Source organism: Ochlerotatus camptorhynchus, unplaced genomic scaffold (assembly GCF_037179485.1).
Source record: "Ochlerotatus camptorhynchus isolate MF236.1 unplaced genomic scaffold, CSIRO-AGI_Acam_v1.1 ptg000672l, whole genome shotgun sequence".
NCBI lineage: Eukaryota > Metazoa > Arthropoda > Insecta > Diptera > Culicidae > Ochlerotatus > Ochlerotatus camptorhynchus.
This window is the reverse complement of record NW_027041150.1, coordinates 7,195-21,683: the sequence shown is the minus strand read 5'-3', so window position 1 is coordinate 21,683 and position 14,489 is coordinate 7,195. Positions and strand designations below refer to the sequence as shown.

At 41.1% G+C, this 14,489-nt stretch overlaps 1 protein-coding gene across 1 annotated transcript in view; it reads left to right on the top strand.

Moving 5' to 3' along the window:
* Positions 1–8,595, top strand: part of LOC135714609 (glutamate receptor ionotropic, kainate 1-like) — a gene marked incomplete at its 3' end in the record, with an annotated part of 193,895 nt that extends 185,300 nt beyond the window's left edge. The window contains exon 5 of the mRNA XM_065237990.1: positions 8,438–8,595. Within this exon, the coding sequence (XP_065094062.1) occupies positions 8,438–8,595 (158 nt within the window). The remainder of the gene's footprint in view (positions 1–8,437) is intronic.
* Positions 8,596–14,489: the final 5,894 nt, after the last annotated feature.

Genomic DNA, 14,489 nt, shown 5'->3' with positions numbered 1-14,489 from the left:
TGGCTGGTGTACAGAAATTCATTTTTTTTTTCACATCATTGCGCTTGTGCAATTCTCGCATTAGATATATTTCGAGACCTGCTAAACTGTCATCGGCAAAGTTGTCCAGGAGATCAAAACTTTTTCGTTGGTCGACAGTACAGAATTTTCTCACTACGCGGCGCTAGGATATACGTGAAATCTTCGCATATATAATATCTCGAGATCCTGAATAACTAGAAATTTACTGTTTTTGGCAAAGCTGTTAAGGAGATAAAGACTGATGAAAAGTAGTTCAGAAATTTCTCAAAACTTGGCGGGCGATTCTCGCATATCAAATACCATAAAATAAAATAAAAGTTTACATCAGCCTAAGTGGGATAAAACAAATATATTTTGGATTTCTATTACTGGTGAAGATTTTCATGAAGATTTGTAGATACATAAATTGGGGTGAGTCGTTCCACTTGTATACCTCTGATAAATTAAATGTCACACATATTTCATATGGAAAACATTATCTCAAAAAATCAATATGGCTGAAACTTCCACCAAATGAATGTTTAGTGTCTCCTTTTCATTTAAGCGAAGACAGCAAATCAAGAAGACTGGCAACTTTGCCAAAATTCAAGCGACAGATAGACTAGCGCTGTGCTTGAGTGAAGGTGGAAGCAACGCATAGAAAAATGAGCAAATACACAAACCCTTCGTCTGAGGATGTAATCTTTGCTATCAAATTCGTTCGAAGCATTTACCTTTGAGCGGCAGATGACGCGATTGTACCTGTCTCTTAGCGTTCGTATGAGGAAATGGAAGAGTTGCCAGTCTTCTTGATTTGTTGTCTTTGATTTTAGGCAAATTTTAAAATGTCTTATCGATGGGGTCTAGAACAAAAAAAATCCCTGTATTTACGTGAGCACGGACAACGAGACTAACTCAGAGATTGAGGCACTTTTGCTCAGTTGAATGGAGAAATTATAAAACCGTACACTCCCGATTATAAGCTTAAGGACGCCCCCAAAAAACATGCAAGAGTGTTATGTTCATATCTTTGTCATTTTACGTCCAATTTTCGTTTTTTTTTTCAGAACATTTGAAAGATTTTGAATTGAAATACGAAGAGGCAAATTGCTCAATATAATTTTCAAATTTTGTATACCAAAGGTTCACCCAAAGTTACACTATTTTTCAAAATTTACTCTGAAGAATTGAGTTGAAAAAAAAATTTAGTGGTAGAAGCCTTATGCTATACCATTCATAGCATTCAAATAACCTAAGGAGATCAAAAATTGGACGTAAAATGAGAGAGCTTTGAACAAAACACATTTGCACGTATTTTGGGGGTGTATTTAAGCTTATGATCGCGCTGAGTGAACTACGATTTTGTAAATTTCTCCAGACAACTGAGTAAAACAATCTCACGACTGAGATAGTCCTATGGCTCGACTGGCTAACTCTTGTGTATATATTTTATACATTTTACATTACATTACACATTTTAGAGGAACTGAGTAGATTCTTCTCGTTTAGATTTAGGATAAGGTGTATGTAACCATAAATTCGACGTCACACTCCAAGCAGCGTAGGAATAACGGTATAATGAAAGAGATGATAATTTCATATTACCAGGCTTTTTCTTTATGACTTTGGATGTACCTGCACACTTAGATTTTTTTTGCCAAAATGGGCACCACCGAGCAGCTCGGTATTTTATTTTGCTGGATCTCAACGAAAAATTTGCCACGAGATGAGAAAATTCTTAACTACTGTCTACCAGCCAAAAAGTTTTGACCCCCTAAACAACTTTGCCGAAGACAGCAACTTTCTAGCTGATCAAGATCTTGAGCTGAATATGCGCGAAAGGCACATATATACTAGCGCCGCATAGTGAGAAAATTCTGAGCTATTGTCACCCAACAAAAAGATCTTGACTTCCTGAAAAACTATGCCGAATACATTTACTTTCTATCTGGATCTAGAGATATTTTATATGCGAGAATTTCACATGTATAGTAGCGCCGTGAAGTGAGAAAACTCTGAACTACTGTCCACCTGCGAAAAGGCCTTGATCTTCTGAACAACTGTGCCGAAGACAGTACCTTTCTATCTGGTTGAGAACTCGAGATATTTTATATGAGAATTTCACGTGTATACTAGCGTCACGTAGTGAGCAAATTCTGAGCTATTGAGCATCAGTAACAAGGCTTTGATCTCCTGAACAACTTGGTTGGAGACAGTAACTTTCTATCTGGGCAGGATCTCGATATATTTCATGTTGTAATCAATTAAGTCAAATCCCACGTAGTATGGTCACAGTTTACGTTGTTTCCATTTACATTTTCACTATTATCCGCATTTTTTAGGTGTTTACTGTAATGAAAGTTTAGCTTGTTTAGATCAAAACAAGTTTTTTGAGGAATACTCGTTGGTTTCAGATCAATTGGTAACTCAGCAACAAAATGGCAATGGAAAACTTATGTGTGCTGTACAAAGTACAACAGCGCGAGTAACGGAGGGTTAACTAACAGAGACAGAAAAATACAGAAAGTCAGAACATCTGATTAACAGAGACAAATAAAACCATGAAAGAAAAAAGTTCGAATCCTTAAAAAGCAGAGAAACATTAAATCAATTAATTAGAAAATCAGAAAATCAGATAATCAGAAAATTTTAAAATCAGAGAATCAGAAATTCGACAAAAAAATAAAATATTAAAAAATATGAACTTCAAACATGAGTACATCCGAACATGAAAAAACAGAACGTCCAAATATCAGAAAATCAGTATACCAGTAAACCATAAAATCAGAAAATAATAAAATCAGAATTCAGAATATCAAAGAATCTAAAATTCAGAACAAAGAAAATCAAAAACGTTTTTTTTTTCCTTGATTTGCTTTCCGTGCTGAGCACCAATGCTACCGTCGCCAGGGAGGCACCTCCCACACCTGGACCCTAACTATCGACCCATCAACACATGGAAACCGGGGACCAATGGCGTTACTTCCCTAATCAGAGATGTTATGCCTCAGAACATCCCGAAGGCGCCGACTGGGAAAATAAAAAAATCAGAAAATCAGAAAATCTGAAAATCAGAACATCTTCAATGATGTAAATCGGTAACACAGAACATCAGAAAATAAATTAAATAAAAATTACAAGGGACAGCCCTATGGGGTTGTACGCAATGGTGACGTAGGACTCCGTGTTCTTAAATAATAAATATTAGGGCAGGTGTACCAGTTATGGCCATGGAATTCACATAGGCCATAATTGGAACACACCACAATAGGAACGCATAGCCATAACTGGTACATCTACCTTATTTGTTAACTGCAGCAGGAGCTTGTGTTTTGTGTAGGAATAGGAATTTGAGCGGGGTTCTCTCTGTTTACTCACGAAGAGCTACTGATTCCGATCAATAGCGGTGCGGCTTCTTCCTCCTTCTATAAATGCTGGGATGCAGCTCGCTGCTTGCAGGCAGCCTTTCGTTGTGTACTGGAGAACACCACCACTCACCACGCGGTGATTGAATAAACACCGTTTGGTGAGACCGGATGGAATTCAACTTTGAAATCTGTGTTAGGGAAATCGCTTTTCGCAGGCAATCGGTGATTGTTTTTAATTATGAAATCAACAGTTGCACATTATGCAATTTTTAATAATGACATTTTGAAAAATGATAAAGTTTTAAATTTAACGTGCGTAGAAATAAATCTGATTGATTGGTGATAAATTTATTGAAATTGGTCCAGGGACAGTTGAGCAATTAACGTTCAAACTCTTTCATAATGTTGTTACAAGTTCCATTTTCGGTTTTCACAAAGTGTGTACCCCCATAGAGAAATCACAGACGTACGTCAAAAAAATTAAAAATCAAAAAATACGTTACATAGAAAAATCATAAAAATATAATGAGAGAGAGAGAAGGATTAGTAATTTCCATTTAATTCCACTACCTTATTTGCTTATCCTTGACTCATACGCGTATTTCGTCTACAATGTGCAGTCTGCAAAATATATTTACAAAGTCTGCACATTGTAGACGAATACGTGTATCTGTCAAGAATAAGCAAATTAGGTAGTGGTATTAAATGGAAATTACTAATCCTTCTCTCTCTCATTATACAGGTATTCCACTAAGACGCCCACATTCATCAGGATTCATAAAAATAGAAAATCATAAAATCAGATCATTGGAAAATCAGAAACAGAAAATCAGAAATTCAGAACATAAGAAAATCAGATCACCTTTAAAGTTAATTTAATTTTCCATTAGATGTCACTGCTGTTCCAATGGTGACATCTATCAGAAGTAACGCATACACTTAGTTTCGTTAATAATTTGTTAATTTGACGTCAATCAGTGTAGACCCTTTTAGAATAGTGCTGTTGCCTTATATATATTTTTTTCAACATACGTTTTATTTGAAATTTTCAATAAATGTAGACTACATATACAAATATCTAAGAAATAAAAATTGTTTTAAACTCAACGAGATGAAATCCTAGCAGTTAGGGTTCTCCTTACTGTATCTTTAGACATAGTTAGATCTATACGCTCACAATAATTATTATACACTCCTTTAAATTTTTCGAACCTCTAAACGGAATTCCTTTATGAAGAGCTTTGAGTGGGTTGGTTTATTTCCTTATAATTGCTTATCTTTTGACAGATACGCGTATTTCGTCTACTACTGGCAGACTTCATCAGTGCCAAGTACTCAACATCACTTATACACTATCATTATTCTATTGATTGGTCCATTTTTACCATAATTCGTTCTGTGAGGTGACAGTTGAAATACACTTCGAGTTCTTAACATGCGTGATGGAACGTAAAAAATTTAATCCTGCTAATATTTTTTTCTGTATTTACGCGTTGTGAGATAATATCATTAACAATATCAAAGAAATTTCTTTTCGTTTCTTAACTGTTTCAATGTTAATCAACATGCAACGGGATACATAAGAAGGAAGGGGGAAAGAGGTCCAGCCTAGTTTCCTAAGAGCAAATAACAAAACCTGTTTGTGAACCGATTCTATACGATTTATATAAGTTTCATGGTATGGAGCCCAAATCACACTGCAATATTCGAGAATTGATCTCACGTAAGCTGTTTTGGCTCTTTGGCGACTCGTAGTAAGGCGGGTTAAACTGTTTGGCGAAAAATCATTTTCAATTGTAGCTTGTTTAACAATAATTTCAAGGAAATAAGTGAACGACGATTTCTTTAGGCTGTGGTTCACTTTTTTTTACCTAAATATGCATCGTAAGCAAATTATTAGCGCCATCTCTGTTATATGCGACAGTTAGAAGATACTGAGAGGTTAGCACATATCATCGGCAAGAGACGTGCGTGTGAGAAAATTTGCGGAAAAATCTAAGGGCACCGGTGGGATTCGAACCCACAATTCCCATTCAGTACACGGGTGCATTGCCAATTATACAACGGTGGACCTATCTCTGTGGAAAATGGCCTGACGATGTGAATAATTCAGAACATCAGTAAATTAATTAATTTGAAAAATCAAATCAGAAAATCATACAGTCAGAAAATCAAAATTTCAGAATTTCAAAATTGTGCAGCTAGAAGTTGACTTATCTTAATGTTAGTAAATTTGAAAGTTTTCCGTTGATCTTGTTTTCCGCACTAAGTACCAATGATACCGACGCCAGGAAGGTAGCTCATTGTGTTGTACCTTACTATACTATAGTTTTAAGATGTATTGTATAGTGAACAAGAATCCTCGGCTCTGTAAAGTTAATTAGGTTGAGGCTTATCAAATAAATTAATAAACAAAAAATGATAACCAGAACATCAAACCAGCAGAAATTCAGAAAATAAGAAATCAGAAAATCATTTAATCAGGGAATCATAAAATAAGGAAATCAGAACATCAGAAAATCATAAAATTAAAAAATCTAAGAATCGGAAAATTTTAAAATCAGAAACTACATTAAATCAGGAGATCAGAAAATTAGAAAATCAGAAAAACAGAATATCAGAAAATCTGAAAATAAAAAATTTAGAAATTCAGAATATCAGAAAACAGAAAATAAGAAAATTCTAAAATCAGAAAATTCGAAAATCAGAAAATCAAAAAAATATAAAATCGAAAAATCGAAAAATCAAAAAATCAGAAAATCAGAGAATAAGACATTTGGAAAATCAGAAAATCTGATGTTCAGAACATAATTAAATCAGAACATAAGAAAATCAGTAAATCAGAAATTCTGAAAATCATGAAATCAAAAAATCTGAAAACCATACAACCAGAAAATTACGAAAATCAAAAAAAAAACAGAAAAACAGAAAATCCGAAAATCAGAAAATAAGAAAATTCGAGAAACTAAAAACCAGAAAATCATAAAAAACAGCAAAACAGAAAATCAGAAAATCAGGCAGCTCACGCACCTGGACCCTATCTATCGACCCGTCAAATCATGTACCAGGGACCAACGGCATTTTAGTAAAAAATGTGAATCATTGACCATTACAAACCATTCCTTAAAGTTCCATACAAACCGGAGAAGGTCATTTTTTTTCGCTATTTTGCCTGTAACTGCTGTAATATGAAATTGACCGATAGAGAATTGATCGTTGGATATCTGACCAATTGATAACTAACATACTAAAAAAAATATTGATTTAAGATTGACCGATTGAATATTTTCAATGTAGAACCACAGACAAATAGACGTAACTCTTTGAAAAAGTTTTCTTGAAAACATAGTATCTCAAAACATAGGACCTCAGTAACGACATCTCTCTGGCTTCTCGCGGAAAACAAGATTGCTAACTCGCAAACAATATTGCATAAAAGTTCTATAGAATGTATAGAAACGTCAAAGTGATCCGATGCCAGCGCTGCGGCGAGTAGTTCGCGGAACTGATAATATTCAAATCAACCGTTAAATGCGTGAACGAAGATACACAATGAAGTGTTACGTCTGTTTGTCTGTGGTAGAACTTACTGAAAATGTATCAAATTAAAATTTACTTATTGAAAATTGAGCAATGGAATATTGAAAAATATAAATTTAAATCGAAAATTAATTCAATTAATCAGTTGATCTTGAACACCGGCTCAAAAATTAACCAATTGAAAATGAAATATTTGAAAACCAAAACAATGAAAGTAATGTCAGATACCAAAAAAAAAAAAAACTAACAGCACCAATTTTACCGTGAATATCCATTTCTCAACAAGTCTCCCTCCATCTCGGAGAAGCACTATTCGCCAGCAGCAGAAGCCCTCCAGCTGAATCCATCTCAAACTTGAATAGAAATCAATGTAAGTGGAAATGTTGAACAAGCACCGGCACCAGCTGCAAAATCATGTTCAGTGATACGTAAATCCTTTCAAATCCGGATGCTCTCGAACTAGCACTAGCGCGGCAGCATTCCTTCTACCGACGACGGTTCGAATCAATCACGCTCTCGTTCGGTGGAGTTCTTGTTTCACCCTCGGAACATCGGAGATTATAACCGAGTAGGAACCGCATCTCAATATTTCCTCAATATAACTCCAGTTCAGTTCAATCGATACAAAATTCCCGATGCTAGCGCATAAATCACTCGGCTCCGACACACAAACACAGTAATGCTAGATGCTTACTCTTGAGCTAGAGTGGCTTACCGTCATCGGAGCGGGTGGTGACCTATAAACGATTCCAAAGCCATAGGAGGAAGGGAATACCTCTACGTACGATGCGGAGAAATTCTCAGCTCGTCGACGAATCCTACTAGCCAGGAACCGAAACCGCCATCGAAAGTTATAGATTATATTGCCAAGAGGATATCTATAATTGAATTTATAGTTTTTTTCCGTTCCTGGCTGCCTCCTTGGGTACTTCGCCTAACGGCAGAGAGGAGGGTTTTAGAAAGGCAGTATATCTGTTATATCTGTTTGCTCATATATTTCTCAGCTAGTTGGGTTCCTTCCGGGAAGATCTATTACTGTGGATAGGAAGCAAGAAGGTGCTATGCATTGTTTTCCGCACGGATGGCAATTTCCTTCACCTCAACCATTGATTGCAAAACTGTCCCAACAGCTTCATTTGCGGTACATCGGCTAACAACGTATGTATAGCTAGCGAGGTAGGCGGAAATGCATCCACTCGAGAAGATAGTTACAAGAATGTTTTCTTCTGCCTTCTGCTAGTGCGCCTTGGAATGAGGAAAGTCGACATCAAGACAGTTTTACTATTTGTTGACCTACTTTTAGTTACAACGAGGAGGAGCTCGAAAGTTGTAGGTACCTATCAGCAAAGCAAAACTACCACCGTCGGAATGTCGTTTGGTTCTTTAAATGGGATTTCCTGGAGCGATGCTCGTGGAAAGAACTTTTGTCAACATCGATGGCAAGTTACGCTATGGATTCGAACTCCCGCCCGCATCCTTTTTTTGGTTTCAGAAACCTAACCAACCATTCGTATCACCTCTCATTGCAGGCCTACGTGGACCTGGTGGCAGCTTGGGGCTGGAAGTCCTTCACCATCATCTACGAAACGAACGAGGGCCTGGTGCGGATGCAGGAGCTGCTCAAAGCCCACGGTCTGTCCGAATATCCCATCACCGTCCGGCAGCTGAGCGATTCCGGCGACTACCGGTAAGTTCCCCATATTTTGCTTAATTTACACTTGTACTACAAACTCCTTCCCCCACCCACAACTTTCCCAAAAACAGCGACAACAAAACCGGGCGAAAACTCTCCTGGCCCAGAAATTAAATTAAATCCTCTCGAGTAAATTTAATTTGAAATTATTTATAAAACTATAAAGTAGGTACTTGTGTGTTTGCATTGGCGGCAGGATGATGGTGCGAGCGAACGCCAGGCACAATATTCAACGAGTTTCAACTCTGGCTCGATGGGAAAGTGGAATAGTTCAAGCTTTATTCCAGTGCATGCTGCAGCTCAGCAGCTGCATTCGCATTAATGATGCCGGGGAATTTGCGCGGGTTTCTTTTTTTTTCTCGTGCCGTTGTTGTTTGCCAGTGCACACGAAATCTGCTCATTTTCACACTCCCTGCCTGGTTCTGATCTGCCCCGCACAGTCGGAGGGGCGGCTTCGGCTGGTGTGCTTTAGATGCGATTATCGTTTGTCGGGTACAAACTAGCTGCACAGTATTTCGGGGGAAGCTGGTTGGATGGTCGTTAAATCGCTGTTGTACTTCATTAAGGTTTTGCGTGACTTTTTTTTTTGCCCCCCGGAAAACAGTGATTCGAGGGTTCTCGAGATTTAATCTAGTGTTTGTACAGAGACAAACAGATGTATCACTAACCAGTGCCATCTGATGAGCAAACTACGTGATACAGAGAGTTGAGAGTTGTTACTGCGATAGTAAAAGAATTTATTTTTTTAAAGAAGCAGGTGCTTGTCTCATTCACTGAGCTCTCCTGCGCAAAACTCACGCATGAGATAACAAAAACAGTTCAAACGTTGAAACTTGATGGTTTAGAGTCACAAAACTGAATATTCTATATTTCATGTTGCCCCACAACTATCGTCGTGCCGAGTGTTCTCGAAGATTGACATTTGGTTGACGTTCTACGTCAATTATATCGAATGCGCAAGGACTTCCATAAACCGCCGTCAGCTTTGGAGTTCAGTTAATCTCCTTTCATCTCCAGTTCTAATACTGGGCGATATGAACTCACACGGTACTGGCTGAGGCGAATCATACGATGACAATAGAGTTGGTATTTTCTATGATTAATGGGACGATTTCAACTTGACTATCTTGAACACTGGTGAAGCAACACGTATAGCAAAACCTCCTGCTCGAGAGAGCCGCCTTGACATATCTTTGTGCTCTAACTCACTTACCAATTATTATTTCAATCAAAGGTGGTCGTCTAAAAACAGATCAGTCAATTCAAGTTCCTTTTGACCTCACGAAGAACATTGATTGGCAAAAATTTGTATCGGCGGTAACTCTTGGTTTTGTAACTACTGATCCTCTGCCACCATTATTGAAAGAGTATAGGTTCTTTACCGAACTGATCTACAAAAGCGCATTAGAAGCTCAGAAACGACGTGTTCCAAGTGCATCCTTCAAAAGAAGGCCCGCCACCCCTGGATGAGATGACGAATGCACAAAGTTGTATCTTGGGAGATTCGTAGACATGAAAGATCTGAGCTTTTTAAAAAGTATCTAAAGCATGAAAAAAAGCTTAAAAACTTACTACAAGCAAAGAAATGAAATAACTGGCGTATGTACTTTTATCGAGGGACTTTCTAGAGAAACCTCGATGACAACGCTTTGGAAAAAGGCTCGCTATATGCGAAACCGCTCATCTTCCAATGAGAGTGAAGAATACTCCTCCCAATGGATATTCGACTTCGCTAAAAAGGTTTGTCCAGACTCTGTATCAGAACAACCAACTTTACGGGATACAGCCCGAAGTAACGGTTTTCTGGATGAACCATTCACAATGCTGGAATTTTCAATGGAACTTCTTTCATCGAATAACTCTGCTCCGGGAAGCGATATGATCAAATTCGACCTTCTAAAAAACCTCCCCGATATCGCTAACAAACGATTACTTAAATTCATTTATGAAATTCAATATAGTTCCACCAGCATGAAGACAGGTTAATGATCCTATAAAGACTTGACCATTGGGTCAATCATGAGCATGATTGACCGCCCACGGTTACCTTACCTTACCAATCAGGCTAAGGCCTTGTTGTCCTCTGCTGTCCGAAGAAGTCGTCTCCACTCTACTCGATCCATAGCCACACTTTGCCAGCCTCGTAGTCTGCGAAGGGTCCGCAGGTCACCTTCTACTTGGTCGATCCACCTTGCCCGCTGCACGCCTTTTCTTCTTGTTCCTGTTGGGTCGCTTTCTAGAACCATTTTCACTGGGTCGTCGTGCGGCATTCTTACGACGTGCCCAGCCCACCGTAGTCGCCCAGTTTTTGCAATGTGGACGATGGATGGTTCTCCCAGCAGCTGGTGCAATTCGTGGTTCATTCACCTCCTCCACGTTCCGTCATCCATCTTCACTCCACCGTAGATGGTACGCAAAACCTTCCGTTCTAAAACACCAAGGGCGCGTTGGTCCTCCACGAGCATAGTCTAGGTCTCGTGGCCGTAAAGGACCACCGGTCTAATCAGCGTCTTGTAGACAGTCAACTTCGTGTGGCGGCGAATTTTATTCGACCGGAGCGTCCTCCGGAGTCCAAAGTAGGCACGATTCCTTTCATGTATTTTGTCTTTGATGCGTTGATGGCAAGTCCAATCCGTCTAGCTTCAGCCTGATGTACGTTTCCGCCATCATTTCAAAGTTCCGTGCCATAATGTTAATGTCATCGGCGAAACCAAGGAGCTGGATGGACTTCCTGAATATCGTGCCACTCGTGTCTATCCCAGCTCTTCTGATCACACCTTCTAACGCGATGTTGAACAGCAGACACGAAAGTCCATCACCCTGCCGTAACCCCCTTCGAAATTCAAAGGGACTCGAGAGTGTCCCCGATACTCGAACAACGCACATCACTCGATCCATCGTCGCCTTGACCAATCGCGTCAGTTTATCCGGAAATCCATACTCGTACATAATCTGCCATAGCTGATCTCGATCGATTGTGTCGTATGCGGATTTGAAATCGATGAACAAATGATGTGTGGGCACGTTGTATTCGCGGCATTTCTGCAGAACCTGCCGAATCGCGAAAATTTGGTCCGTGGTAGCGCGGGCACCCATGAATCCCGCCTGGTATTGCCCCACGAACTCTCTTGCATATGGTGACAGACGGCGGCATAGAATTTGGGAGAGTACCTTTTAGGTGGCGCTCAGCAGTGTGATCGCGCGGTAGTTGCAGCAATCCAACTTGTCGCCCTGTTTGTAGATTGCCAGTGCTTCACCACCGTATTTTAAAAGCTCACTTGGTAGTTGATCTACACTAGTTGCTTTGTTGTTCTTCAGCCGACCGATCTCCTCCTCAACTTCTTGAAGATCAGGGGCCGGTAGCCTGTCGTCTTCTGCGCGTGCTCCAAGGTCTGTTGCCTTGCCACCTTCGTTTTCTGCTGCTTCACCGTTGAGGTGCTCGTCATAGTACTGCTTCCACCTCTCAATCACCTCAGACTAATTGATGAGAAGGTTACCGTCCAAGTCCTTGCACATATCGGCTTGCGGCACGTAGCCTTTGCGCGAACCATTAAGCTTCTCGTAGAAGTTCCGTGTGTCGTTTACGCGGTACAGATTTTCCATCGCCTCGCGATCTCGGTCTTCCTGCTGACGCTTCTTTCTTCGGAAAACCGAGTTTTGTTTGTTTCGCACTTGTCTGTATCGCTCCACATTCAATCTCGTGAGGTGTTGCAGCATTCTCGCCCGTGCTGCATTCTTCTTCTCTACTAACAGTTTGCATTCGCCGTCAAACCAGTCATTTCTTCGGTCCGGGATTGCAGTACCTAGTGCCGCTGCAGCAGTACTACCTATGGCTGAACGGATGTCCCTCCAGCCATCTTCAAGAGAAGCTGCGCCAAGCTGCTCTTCTGTGGGTAGCTGCGCGTAGTCCTGGACAGCTCCGACGTCCCATAATTGCTCAATGTTGGGTCGAGGCGTTCCACTTCGACGGTTTTCTTTTTCTGTTTGGTTTTCTGTGTGTTGGTCAGGTGATCTCCAGGTGGCTTTGTGGATATCCTTGCGGGGGAAAAAAGTACTTCGAACTACCATACCCCGGGAGGCTGCAAAGTTCACGCATCGTTGGCCGTTGTCGTTCGATACGGCATGCAGGCTGTTTGGCCCGATTGCCGGTCTAAAGATTGCCTCCCGTCCTACCTGAGCGTTCATGTCGCCGATGACGATTTTGACGTCCCGTTGCGAACAGCCGTCGTACACCTGCTCCAGCTGCGCATAGAACGCTTCTTTCTCGTCGTCGGGTCTCCCTTCGTGTGGGCAGTGCACGTTGATGATGCTGTAGTTGAAGAAACGGCCCTTAATCCTCAACTTGCACATCCTCGCTTTGATCGGCTGCCAACCAATCACGCGTTGGCGCATCTTACCCAGCACTACAAAGCCGGTTCCCAGCTCGTTGGTGGTGCCACAGTTCTGGTAGAAAGTAGCCGCTCGATGCCCGCTTTTCCATACCTTTTGTCCCGTCCAGCAAAGTTCCTGCAGTGCTACGACTTCGAAGTTGCGTGGTTGAAGTTCGTCATAGATTAACCTATCGCAACCCGGGAAGCCGAGCGATTTGCAGTTCCATGTTCCGAGTTTCCAATCGTAGTCCTTATTTCGTCGCGTAGGTCTGTGCCGATTGTTCCGATCCGTATTTCTTTCTTCGGTATTTGCAACTTTGTTTTTTTCCAGGGCGGCTTGTTGGGCCTGCCCCAACCCCCTGTCTCGCCGGGGGACCATCGTACATAGCTCTGTTTAGAGTCCCACGCTGGCACTAGGACGGTGATCAGCCGCTCCTAACATGGAGAACAGACGCCGTTTTGAGCCGCACCTCCATGGTGAACAGACGCTCAGGTTTGGTGAAACATTTCCTCTATCACCGTACTATGGTTACCGCACCAGTGTTCGCGTCGCACCTCTTCACTTTGCTATTGCCGGACTGGCAACATTGCCCAGGCTACGCCCCCCAGCTGTGTCCATGTTTCAGCTGGTAGTCTTTTGTTATCATATGACTCGAGGAGGCGCTCCTTCCAGGTTGTCAACTCACCATTTTGTAGCCCACCGCCCACGGTTGCTACTCTGTTATTGCCAGACCAGCTGTAATTACACAGAGAACCAATAGACGATGGTTGGGACTAGCAATCATCCAATCAATATGTAAAAACTGGTGATTTCAAACTAGGCAATACCAGCACCGGCCGCGCCCGAACACAGGTTAAGAAAGGAAGGGGTAGGAATGTGTTGACGTGACACTCGCTTTGATGGAAGCCGAGGACACCTCTGCATTTCCACGAGGAATCACTGGTTTATTGGGTAATAGGGTTGGGTTTGCAGCAGGGTTCGTTTTGGTAAACGATAAGCTGAATTGATGTCCTAACGATCATATAACGTGAAGGAGCTTGGGATTGAACCCACGGTCTTCTACTCAGTAAGCAAAAACGTTTGCCACTAGGTTGACGAGCTCCTTTTTAATCATCGAGTTGCTGTTACTACCATGTAGTGCAACCGACCTTCTTTCAAATCCTAAAACTAAAAGCTAAGAGAGAGTACTTAGACCTTCATTAAGATCCACTTTCACGCGACGTTCAATGTTTCGATTTGCTCTTTACGCATGGTCTGTCTGTCTGTCTGTCTGTCTGTCTGTCTGTCTGTCTGTCTGTCTGTCTGTCTGTCTGTCTGTCTGTCTGTCTGTCTGTCTGTCTGTCTGTCTGTCTGTCTGTCTGTCTGTCTGTCTGTCTGTCTGTCTGTCTGTCTGTCTGTCTGTCTGTCTGTCTGTCTGTCTGTCTGTCTGTCTGTCTGTCTGTCTGTCTGTCTGTCTGTCTGTCTGTCTGTCTGTCTGTCTGTCTGTCTGTCTGTCTGTCTGTCTGTCTGTCTGTCTG